This window comes from Anopheles ziemanni, chromosome X, assembly GCF_943734765.1.
Source record: "Anopheles ziemanni chromosome X, idAnoZiCoDA_A2_x.2, whole genome shotgun sequence".
Classification (NCBI taxonomy): domain Eukaryota; kingdom Metazoa; phylum Arthropoda; class Insecta; order Diptera; family Culicidae; genus Anopheles; species Anopheles ziemanni.
The window spans coordinates 4008734-4021278 of NC_080707.1; the positions used below are offsets into that span (position 1 = coordinate 4008734).

General features: G+C 44.9%; 1 protein-coding gene across 1 annotated transcript; it reads left to right on the plus strand.

The window, feature by feature from the left end:
* The first annotated feature begins 3352 nt into the window (after positions 1-3352).
* LOC131290576 (pyrokinin-1 receptor-like) lies at positions 3353-9547 on the plus strand. The gene is made up of 7 exons (XM_058319734.1): positions 3353-3539; positions 3804-3942; positions 4380-4491; positions 5113-5319; positions 5395-5794; positions 6796-7040; positions 8981-9547. The coding sequence occupies exons 1-7, from the start codon at positions 3473-3475 to the stop codon at positions 9545-9547; spliced, it is 1737 nt and encodes a 578-aa protein (XP_058175717.1). The 5' UTR covers positions 3353-3472.
* Positions 9548-12545: the final 2998 nt, after the last annotated feature.

Consider the following 12545-nt stretch of genomic DNA (forward strand, 5'->3'; position numbering starts at 1 on the left):
AACCTCCGCTTTACTAAATTTTATAAACGAAAGAAAAAAAAAAACTCTTTACTAAATTTTATAAACGAAAAAAAAAATGAAAGAAAAAAAAAAAAATGAAGAAAATATGAAAGAAAAATGAAATGAAGCTAAGAAAAAAGAAAGAAAAAAAAAAAAGGGAAGGAGAAATAAAAGACGAATGAAAAAAAAAAAAAACCTTTCTCTTTACAATTTATTATAAACGAAAGAAAAGATGAAGCTATGAGAAAATAAGGGAGAAAAGAACATTAGAAAATAAAATAAACAAATATTTATGGTATTTAGGTTTTAGTTACATTCGATGTTCGATTCGAATATTTAGGTTTTAATTTTTATCCCGGGTCTAATAAACAATCACTAGGTTCTAGGTAAGAAAATTCGAAGGGTGCGCATAGAGGATATCGGAGATACACCGCCGCAAATATAATAACGATTTAAGCATAGCTTAGCAAGAATCATGAAATGAGTTTAGGGTAAAGGGGTAAAGAATGAGGTAGAAAAAAGACACGAAATAGAAGGTAGGCATCCTCCGCTAACGAGAGATTAAGGTAATGAAGAGGCAGAGAAAATAATACCGCGAAAACATAGCGAAGGAGCCAAAGATGCTCGTATAGGGATAGTTAGGGACAGTAGGACGCGAAATGAAAACGCAAAGGAGCCAAAGATGCTCAAGTAGGGATAGTTAGGGATCGAGATGCTTAAATCCTAGGGAATCGATCAGGCTCGAAACAAGGAAAGTCTTAGTGATGGGTTCAACTCCCAGAGCCAATCGGTACCCATAGTTGATTAACATCGGGTAGAGAACTTAAGTGTTAAATACCGCAAAAAGCGAAGGAGCCAACGATGCTCAGTTAGGAATATTTAGGGACAGCGCATAAAGCCTAGGGAATCGAACGGGCTCAAACCAACGATTGTCTTAGTGATGGGTTCAACTCCCAGAGCCCATTCGACACCCAAAGCAGATTAACGCCTGATAGGGATAGTAAAATGCTTAAATCCTAGGAAGTTGAACGGGTTCAAACCAAGAAATGTGTAAGTGGGTGCAACTCCCAGAACCCCTTCCTGGTCGAGTAGCATGAGGCAGAAAAAGTAAGATACCGCTCAAAATAGCGAAGGAGCGATCGTTGCTCAGTATTATAGGAAGGAAAACAAACCACGGACACCCACCAATAGAATAGTTTCAGAAAAGCAAGAAAATAAGAACTTAGAATAACAATACCGCGATAGAACGCGAAGGGCCAAATACATTGTAATCTTACAGTAAGAAGAAACCGGCAAAATGCAGAATTGTCATTATATTACTAATATGGTACCTTAGTATTAAGCAACGTGAGGTGATTTGCCGCCGTCATGGGCAGGACTTCCCCGAAAGCCCCAACACGCAGCGATTACTTAAACTACTAGGACCTCGAAGGGCAGGACTTCCCCGAAAGCCCCAACGTGTAGTCCCAGGTGCTTAGATTATTAGGACATCGTAAGGGCAGGACTTCCCCGAAAGCCCAACGTGCAACATCCATGCGCAACCACGTAGATTATTAGGAGACCAAAGGGCAGGACTTCCCCGAAAGCCCCAACGTACGACGACTCATCACGCGCAACCACTAAAGCGCACTCCGACTCTCGACAATCCGGACAAGTATACATCCGGATATGTGGACGATGGGCTACACGAGATTCCTTGAAGGACGCTTGAAGGAAGATCACGACGCATCGCGACGAACAGTGCATCGGTAGCTGAAGCCCAACGAAGGACGACATGGACCATCCCCGTAGAACAGCTCTAGAACTCCCTCTCCTAGACCGTTCTTGAGCTCGAATAAGTGTGGGGGGATAGAGCGACCCACAGGACCGGACTACAGGTAGAACCAGCCGTGTCGCTAGACACCACCGTGCAGCTAGCTCAGATCTTTCTCTTCTAGATAGATCTTTGAGCTCGAATAAGTGTGGGGGGATGAAGCGACCCAGCTTGTCCAACAGCTAGCCCCAACCGTCTTCCACCTCAAGCCACCAACCGCCAGCCAAGATCGCCAACAAACATCGACGTCAGCAGAGAGAACACTCCGCAACCACGGAAGCTCGCCGGGCATGACACATCGCGAACGCGCGCGGCGAAAACGCAAACATCGCGTCAACAGAACCTAGCCAAGGTCGAAAACCGCCAGCAAACATCGCGTCAGCAGAACACAGCCAAGGTCGGAACCCGCACAGCTCGCATGGCTCATCGTGCCGAAAACCCATTGTCAGCAGAATTCAGCGGCGCACCTACGACACCGTCACTGAACGGTAGGATCGCGTAACAATGACAACTTTACTTGAGCTTGACCTGGTTATGAGTTGTGTACAGCGGAAGAAGAAATGTTGATCGCGGAAGTTAAGATGTTGTTCAACCCAAGCACAGCTGATGACAAAGCATCGCAGAAGCATCGCGGAAACCGAGGAATGTTTTCCATTCTGGAATGCGGATAACGAAGCGGCGAAGTTGAGGCTTAGGCGAAGGTGTTGACCAAGGGAAGAGGGCGGAGAGCTGATGGGACAACAGGGATGACTTTAGTATATAAGAACAATCAACTGTTGAATAAAGGTTCGGAATTTAGACCTGGAAGTGCCAGGGTAAGGTAATCAGTGTGTCGCGTTTCCATTTAATTTTAGGTCTTTTAAGTCCGCTAGTTCGTCATTTAAGTTTTCGCGAAGTTAAGGCGAAAGTCGTTAGGAGCCATTCTGCCTGGCCGCTCGACTTTCGTTTCACATTAATGGATTAAGCATGTTTGACACCTCTGGTTTATACGAACGCTGCACGACCACCTTGGAGTTCCACCTCCAAGAATAGCTAGACACTGGTTCTAATCGTTCGCATTTGCGCTTGTGCTTCATCCCCTTTTTTTTCGCCAGTAAGAAACCGGAAGTTGCTCCAAAGAATGTACGGCGCTAGTGTGGAGCATTCGGAATCTAGCCACTCGTCGGCCGAAGCACTCCTGGCCGAGTTCGAACGGTGTGACATCTAGGGAGGTGGAGGGGAAGTGTACACGACAAACTCTGTAGTGATCAACCCGGGGCGATGTTGCCAATGGTAGCCTTCTTTAGCCGCTTGAGCCTTTTGAAGGGCTGGTTCGACCCCGCCAATGGATCGGCCGAGGAGTTCGGGTGGCGAGTGGGATCGGGAGTGACGCTGGCGGAGGAAGGTCGGGAGATGAGTGGTGGTACCGGCTCGTACAACACGACGCTCTGGTCCGGGGCGGAAGCGGACATCGCCCTCAACGCCAGCTTCGGGCTGGAGACGGACCTGCCGGGTGGAAACGGAACGCTCGGCGCAGGAGGAGGCGTCAAGATGCTGGCGTTGGGCATCCGCGATACGCTGTGGATCGTCGTGCCGCTCACCGTCATCTACTCCACCATCCTGGTGGTCGGTGTGCTCGGCAACGTCATCACCTGCGTGGTGATAGCGCGCAACAAGTCCATGCACACCGCCACCAACTACTACCTGTTCAGCCTGGCCGTCTCGGACCTGCTGCTGCTGGTGACAGGTGAGCGGAGGCAGCTAACAAACCGACTCTAATGAGCCCGAGGGCTGTCCATCTTCTAACTCCATTAGAACCGCAATCAGGTCTGTTCAAACCCACTTCCCAGCTTCTTCAGTGTAGACTGTCCTGCTCGACATCAGCTCCTACCCTTAATCTCACATCATTCGGATCGTCGAAGCTGTATAAACAAACAAACCTTAAATACACAAACACACGCTGTTTTGAAAATAAATTATCTTTTTTTATATGCCGCTGCGGTGGTGTTAGGTGTTCCACAAGAGATCTATTGCTTCTGGTACCGGTACCCGTACCCGTTCAGCGTGCGCGTCTGCATCATGACGAACTTTTTCGCCGAAACGGGCGCCAATGCGACCGTGCTGACAATAACGGCGTTCACCGTGGAGAGGTAAGGTCCCCGATTGCATGATGTGGTAAGGAAAATTTGATTCTGAGAAACAACTACGAAAAGATAACAAATATAGTGCACCGCATGGAGGCGCCTGGTGCTTTGTAAAAGAGCATACTTATGGAGACGCCTGGTAGTTTGTAGTGTGCTTCATGGTGGAGGCGCCCAGTGGTTTGTAATGTGCTTCATGGTGGAGGCGCCCAGTACTTTGTAGTGAGCTCCATGGTGGAGGCGCCCAGTACTTTGTAGTGAGCTCCATGGTGGAGGCGCCCAGTGGTTTGTAAAAAAATTATCCATACCCTCCAATTGAATGCGGCACGAGTAGTCATACGTAAAACCCACGGGTGCTTCATAACTGCTCTTAAAAACGCTCGAATCTCATTGCACCGCGAAGCGAACCACTAACAAGCGTGTCCCTCTGCTCATTTACTCCACAGATACATTGCGATTTGCAAGCCGTTTCTTTCGCACACCCTATCGAGGCTGTCACGGGCGGTCCGGTTTGTGCTGGCCATCTGGCTGATTGCGCTGAGCTTGGCAATTCCGCAGGTAGGACAGAGAAAGAACCCTTCTACAATTCCTTTTACAATTTCCAGGAAAAAATTCTAGATATTTTTTCAATTATTTTAGTATCTTTCGTGGTAATTTTCCCTCTAGTATACTACACTTTTGATTTTCGAAATATGTTGTACTAATGTTAAGCTACTCTTGTGGTAAATGTTGTCTAGTTTTGTAGCTTTTCTTCTCTGCTAGCTCTCTCTGCTTCTCTTAACTTATAATACATACACTACACTCTTTCTGATCGTCTAGCACGATATAAATCTACTTCCCCTCGTTTTCGCGTTCTTCTCATTGTTCCATTTCCTGTGCTTTGTAATCAACATGTCTATTTTTTTATCAACATGACTCTCCCTTGAAATGGTTTCTTTAACTCTTCGGTATAATCATTAAACTTTCGTTATCTTGTATTGACTTCGTTTGTGTTTCTTTATTTAGCTTTTCTGGAAATAATGACTTACTTTAAACCCTCAAACTGTGTATTTAGCCTAAAGAAAGGTACTCGACTAGATGGTGTTTCTTTTGTGATACAGTCTGTTGTGTTTCTACAATTTGTAAACAGCTTTCTTTACCTGAATTGAGCTTTGTGATTCTATTGCTCTACTCGACCAGGCACTGTCGGTGCACATCGAGCAGGAGTACAAAACGTGCACCGTCCGTCACGAGCAGGGCAAGTCGCTGTTCTTCATCTCGACCGTGGTCGTCTTCATGCTTCCGATGAGCATCATCACCGTGCTGTACCTGCTCATCTGGCTGCAGCTGCGCCGCTCGAAGCTGGTCCGCAGCAGTTCCCAGTGGGGCTCCAGCGTGCGCTTGAGGGTGAGCCCGAACTTTCCGTCGAAGGTGTAGTAAAGTGTGTTAGTAGCCGTATTCTTCTCGCCCCTCCTCCTACAGCATAGCGTGCGGAAGCGACGCTCGCAACGGACAATCGTTACGCTGCACGGCGAGCGGACGGAATCGCCGGGTCATTGCAGCGAGAGCGCTCTGACGAACTCGATGGCAGATCCGAAGCCCACGGAAGCCATCCAGCCGACTCCCTTATCGCCCGGTGGAACCTCGGAGGCCTCCACACCTGAGCGTCGGGGTCTCCTAGGCGGACAGAAGCGATACTTCCGGAGGGCACAGACACGGCGTGCCCATGGGTCCTTCAGTGGTGGAGCCCCCGCTGACGTCACCATCCCCAAGGCTCACGCTCCCATCGAGGCGCAACCCTCGGGCGAGTCCGACGACGGTCGAATCAACTACTCCAACCGCACGGCGTACAACAGCACGCGCCATGTGGTAAAAATGTTAGGTAAGGTCGTACAGTGAAGCCCGTAACAAGGTACAAGTATGCCAGCAACTTTTACTACAGAGTTCGTTTGACAGCTGCCTAAGAAATTAGTCGTTTTGACGCTCGAACGGCTCAAAGCAACATATCAGTTTAGATTTATTGCCTTAATTTTCTTACCTTTCCTCCATTATTTAATTGTTATATTGCACTCCGTTTAAGGAAGGCTGAAAATAACTACAGTGAACTCCCAATTATCCACGGTATTAAGTTTCAAAACAAAAAATGGAATCGTTCTTAGTTTGAAGTTTATCGCTTGCTTTTGAGTTATTTCATATGAAATCCAATTTTTTCATCTTTTTGGTGAACTTCTAAAAAAACATTAGTGACATTTGTTTCTAACTCAAAATGAAAATTCGTTTTGTTGCAAGTGACATCATATAAATTCAGTATGGTATATCGAAAGTTTGACATTTGCAAGTTGTCACTGCAGCATTTCAATTGACTTGAGCTGATTTTGTTTGAAAAGTAAACAAGTTAACTTGTAGATTAATTATAACATTGTATATTCATTTCAACAATGGTTCTGATATAAACCAAGGAAGCTAAATTAATTGGCTTTATCCTGTTTTTCATCTGATGAATGTCTTTAAATAGAGTCGTGCCATTTATTTAGTACCTTAGTACACCTATAAACTGCTCAACCCAACCAAAACTATGGCGGTGCATCTTGCCTCACCGTCACTTATTAAACTGAACATCAAACAAGCGAAGAACATTCTCGGATAACTGGGAGTCTACTGTAATTCAGCCAGTGTTTGGATATTATCTTGAATACTAACTCTTTGTAAGGTGCATGAATCATTGGTTAAAAGAACTTCGGGAAGGGAGTATGCCATTCGTTATATTGCTCCTCCGCCAGAGCTGTAAGATCTGCCAGTTCGTTTTGACATCCCTTCCGGGAGTTGTGGTAGTCATATGCATCACCTCAGCGTCACTTTCGCTGTCATTTACCGTTCGTGCAGTGGCCGTCGTGATTGCATTCTTTCTCTGCTGGGCCCCGTTCCACGCCCAGCGCCTGATGGCGGTGTACGCCAACGAGCACAACCAGGACGCCACCGTGCGCCGGGCCTTCGACCTGCTAACGTACACGTCCGGCATACTGTACTTCGTCTCGACCTGCATCAACCCGGTGCTGTACAACATCATGAGCCACAAGTTTCGTGCGGCGTTCCAGGTAAGGGACGAGGGGAAGCCGGTGCACCAGTGTGTATGCTCATGCCCCTCTCATGCACACCCCCGTCCCCCTCTTTCAGTAGTGTCTCCTCGTTGTGTTGCACAATTTATTAACCTCCCCCCCCACCACCTGTTCGACTAAAACCAACGCCCGCAAATGGGTTTGCTGCGATAAAATATGCACATTCTGGTCACCGTACGCAAAAGCCTACACCTTAAAAGCGTGCGGTGTCGTTAAATCTGCAAATAAAATAAAATAAAATAAAAGACTGTTTTGAAAATAGGCCAGGAAGGCCAGGCGTACCGTTCTAATTGGAAATGGACAGACCCACCAACGAAGCTTACACTGTTTCCGCCTCCATTTGAACATCCACTGTTCGAATATGTATTTATGAACACTTTTACAAATTATTTTCTGTTCTTGTTTAACAATACTCAGATCATTCCGACAGTATTGGATAGATTGTTAGCAAGATATTTTTAAGGAAAGTGTGTCAAACCAAGAGAACAATCAAACAACCACCATAACTGTGTTGTCTAAACGTGTTGAACGCACCCTTAAACATCGAGAACTTGTTGTTAAACCTCATTAGGATACTGTTAAACTTGGGTGACAGATCGTTAACTTCAATAGCGGGTATCTCTAATCGTTTTGGTGTTTGAAACGTCAGCTGCATGAAATACAAACCAAAACAAACCGATCATCAATCTTAAACATTTGCAGATGAAGTGTAAAAATACACTATCGGGATTTTCTCGAGTTTAAAACTGTCTTCAGGTGGTAATCTGTGACGTACTCAGGATAAGGTGGTTCTTTTTTTAAGTTTAACGGGACATTCGACGTGTTTACGTTTGCTTTATTCGTGAGACAAACTTTTAAAGTGATCTTTCCAATATATTCTCCATATAAACCGGTGTTGTCGAACTCAGTTGAACCAAGTAAACGTTGGTTGGATGTATGACAACATTTTCTTATCAGTGTGTTTTTAACTTAACAATTATGATTGACATTTTAACATTTTTGGTGCATTATAACACTTCGTACCATTTTTCTATGAATTATATCCATCTTTTCGCTATCGCGTCGGTATTAACATTTTTTTAAGACAAGCATATAACATGGAACATGGAGCACAAAGCTGACGTTCTACAAGAGCATTTTAAATTAAATTATAGATGTTCAGCAATCAGTTGAGTATAGTAATTATGCACTTTTACTTATCTTAATTCTTTACCAAAAAGCACAACACAATCGCAGAATATGTGCAAACAATTGGAAAACGATTGCATATCTTCATTGCGCGAAGAAGAAAATGCTTTCTAAAACAAATCTCAAGGAGAAGCTTATATAAATGGTTGAAATGCATTCTATAGCAAAATTTATTCCGAATAATTCAAAATTTAACTACAATATTAGCAAACATTTTATTGACTTGAAAAATGGTGGTGGCTAACCGACTGCTCTCTTGTTTATTTTTCTGATGTCTAACATAAAAACGTTTCCTGTGCGGTTAGGTTTATCTGAATATTTTAAATTTGTTTAGAAAATGCATCACTAAAGACGTTGGAATGTGTCTTGAGACAGCAGCCTAAGATGGATCCGAAAACGGTGTATTGGGTTTCTTTCTCTCCCTCTTTCTACCTCTCTCTCTCTCTCTTTTGCTCTTCCTAATTTTCTTTCCCCCGCTTTCTATCACTCTATCTCTCTCTTTCTCGCTCACACAGTTTCTCTCTCTTTCTTTTCTTTCTTTGTTCCATTTCACGTGTCTCCGGGCGCGCACCTCACCCTCTCATATGTCCCCGCTTGCGTGTGTGTGTTGGTTGGTTTCCGGTTCCCGCACGTCACATGCGAGTCATCTTTCGACCATCTGTCGACATCGGACTACGACAATGCAAACCCCGCTTCCCTCTCCCCCACCACCCGGCCCCGCTTCCCGCTTCCAAACCTGCCGTTGTCGTTGTTGTTTGGTATAGGAAATGCTGGCCAATTACTACAACCTCCCACCGAGCCACCCACTAAGAACGGATCTGTTTTTTAGGAATGTTTCGCTGCATTCGGGTGCAAATAATTCCTGCTCGACGCAGCGCCTCGTTGCCAGCGTGAGCGTTGTCGGTGTGCGTGGCCGGCCCTCGTTGTCGTCGTCGGAGTGTCCCCGGGCCGGGCAGTTTTCGGGGCGCTCGAGCCGGGGGGAGGAAACCGCAACGGTGGTGTCACCGGACCCGGAACCCGGTAGGCTCCGATCGTCCGAGTTCGAGCCGGGTGTCGACCGACCGCAATCCGGCATCGAACCCGGTAACGAGCCGACCGAAGGCATGCCAGTCCGGCCGACGGATTTATGCTTGACCGGGCGGAACGAACGCCCGGAGCGGCACTGTCGGTTCGGGCCGGCCACCTACATCTGCCGGTACGACTTCCACTCGCTCCAGGTGCACCACACCGTCCCGGGCCGGCCTCCACCTCCGCCAGCGCCAGAGTCGGAGCTTTCCCGCACCAAGCCGTCCACGCTCGAAGCATCTGAAGACAATGATGGCGCTCCATAAGTTCCGCAAGCTCCGGACAAAAGCTCGCAACTCGTACAGCATCAGCAGGCATCCCACCCCCCGCCCCGAAAAGTTCGGCCATTTTGTTGCCGGAAGCGAATGGCTAGCAATATTTATACACGCAAAAACCTAGATCAATTTGAAGGCACACGAATCGGGCGCAGTTTGGTTGAAATATACACACACTCTCCGGCAAGCCGTTTGTCAACAATCGAGATTTACGATTATCGAGGTTCAGTTGAGATGATAACGGGAAAGAAACTCCAACCTTTGATCGGGCTCGAAAGCTTTACAAGCTCGAACGAAAGCTCTAGCTCCTTCGAAAACGTTCTGAAGCGGTTTGTCGAACTGTCCGTTCCTGGAGCGTTTTACAAACCGTGCGTACGGGTGTGTGGGTGCGTGTGTTTTATTGCAACCATCCTACGGCTTCCGGTTCCTGTGCTGGCTATTTATGGAAACGAACCCGCGCGTGGTTTCGTTCTTGCGCTTTGCTGCGATGAAGCAATATTTCAAACTCTTAGATAAATAATACACAACTAACCCGTCACATACACACGCACACACATTTTTCCGATAACAAACCAAACCAAAGATAAACTACGCCGGCACGCCACGGGGCAAAACAAACAAAATTAATCAACTATTTTTCGTACATTTACCGATTTCGGAGCCGAAGTGGAGCGGAAGCTTTCGTGCGCATTTGCACACCGCTGATTCAAATGGTGCTATAACTTAAAAACGTGGTACACAGCAATGATAGTGATAGTTTTAGTGACGGAAACATTGGCGTGGGGATACCCCAAGACCAGCTCTTTTAAAACCCGTAGATATAACACATTCGATACACGCTGCGTCCAGCTTCTATAGAGCCCGGAGTGAAAAGCTCAAACATACATTTTGAAAAGCTATCCATTACGAAATTTTTATGCGGATAATTGAACACATACACATACTACAATTAGTTAGATTATAGTTTCTGCGTTTTCGTGAAATACAAGTTCAAATTTCAGGAAAAGCGCCTGGTATGTCAAGGGAAAACGTTCTCGAAAGAGAAGAAAAAGGACCAATAATGGCCTGAAATGGAGAAACAAGGTGATCTAAACTTTCTAGAATTTAAATTTGTGACAACCTTGTCGATTCAGCAAAAATTTGTTAGAAATTTAAAGCAACACTTATAAAGTGGACTCGAAAGGTAAAAACTGCAAATCCCACCTAAATAATATAACTAATCAGTGGGAGCTGCAATTTTTGTAAACATGAATATGGTCGTTTATTGACGATTTAGAACTGAGTACTTTTATGGGTTTTTATTTTATTCTATTTTTTCTATTTCATGATCTTCATTAGGGAAAAATACGATTTGGAGGATATTGGCTTAAGTAAACTTAGAAGATATATTTCGGATACCTGGAAAAATATCGAAGAATCCGCAACTCAAAACCATATTAGTAGCCTCTCAAACCGAATACATCAAACTATAGAACTGCTTACTACTCGAACATTTTATAGTTAATACCCATAGTTACTAAAACCAGTATTTATGGTGCTGAAAGTGAAGAACTCGCAAGTGGCTCAATAGAAACTGGACAGTAGTTTCATGAAATAAATTGAATATTACAAATACACCCAACACAGCTATAATTAGGTGCTGAAAAGGCAAAGCTCTTTATACCCTTTTTATATTTTTAAAGAAAAACAAAAGATATTACCTACAACATTTAGCAAAATGGGGATGGCATTATGCAGGAATCGAACGCAGTGTACTCCAAAAGAGAGGGAGAGAGAAGGAGAGAGAAGAGAAGAGTAGTCCAATGGAAAGGTTCCACAAAATGCTAGGATTGTATCGGTAAGCTTTCGATGCGGGTATTTTAGTGAACTACTAACAAACGGAAAACCAGATCGCATGTGATCACTCTAAGTGTATTGTTCCTATTGAAAACAAAATCGAGCCCCAAGCGGTAACGACCTGAATGCTTTAGAGAAACCCCTACCAAAAACCGGGTGAGATAGAACGATTTTAATCCGTCAGAATGTTTGCATAGAGCGAAGTACGCACATCTTGTGATATCGACACAAACAACGAGAGTTTCAATTTGCTGTTGAAGCAAAACGACCAAGTCGCACTGGTGCGGAAAAGGGGTACGCGGGAGCGGTGGGGGAAGTGCAGTCGGTTGATTACAATATTTACATTCATACATATACATACATATATACCTACAGATGTGTCGTTGTATTTACTAAAACAATATTCAACTACTTCCGCCAAATGGATTCAGCTGTGCAAACAGCTTCATTACTGTTTTACTAATAAAGATATATAGAACGTTACACATAGAACATCGTACGCGGAGCATGTACCTTTCATGCGATTTAAGTTTACATTTAGCTATCGTAGAATTGGTCGATTTTCGCTTTCACGACGATCACCTATGATCAACTATTTTTCTTTCGCAAAGTTCGCTGTCCTGCCCAACAACTACTACTTCACACTCGTAGGTCGCGGCTCCACACTCTGTCGTTCTGCAAGCAGTTTTTCTCCGTTTATTAATTCTAACATCATCTTTAAAGCCTTTCTAACGAATGCAGCAAACTTCTTTACCCTGTGTCGGAAATGACGTTGCACATTGAACAGAGGTAAATTACTCTATGGTCATTACAGCTACACCTTTGCGTCCTAATTCGAGAGTTTTTATCTCCAATAAATCCTGGCCGTCGTAAGTCTTTTTCAGCAGCCCCATCCACAGGGACTGCGAATCGGGTCATCACAGCTGCATTCACGTTGATTCAACATCTTCACAACCCGGCCGTGCACTGGACACGTCTTCATAGACTCAACTCAGCCTAAACGGTATCTACAACAACGTAAGACGTGTAGATAAAAGTTGTATTTTTCATTATCAGCTCTTTCAGCGGGATATCTTCAAATGATGCTTTAGGATGTGGAGATGTTTCACAACACCGGAAAAGTTCCTTTTAGGGTATTGATTGGCAATATATC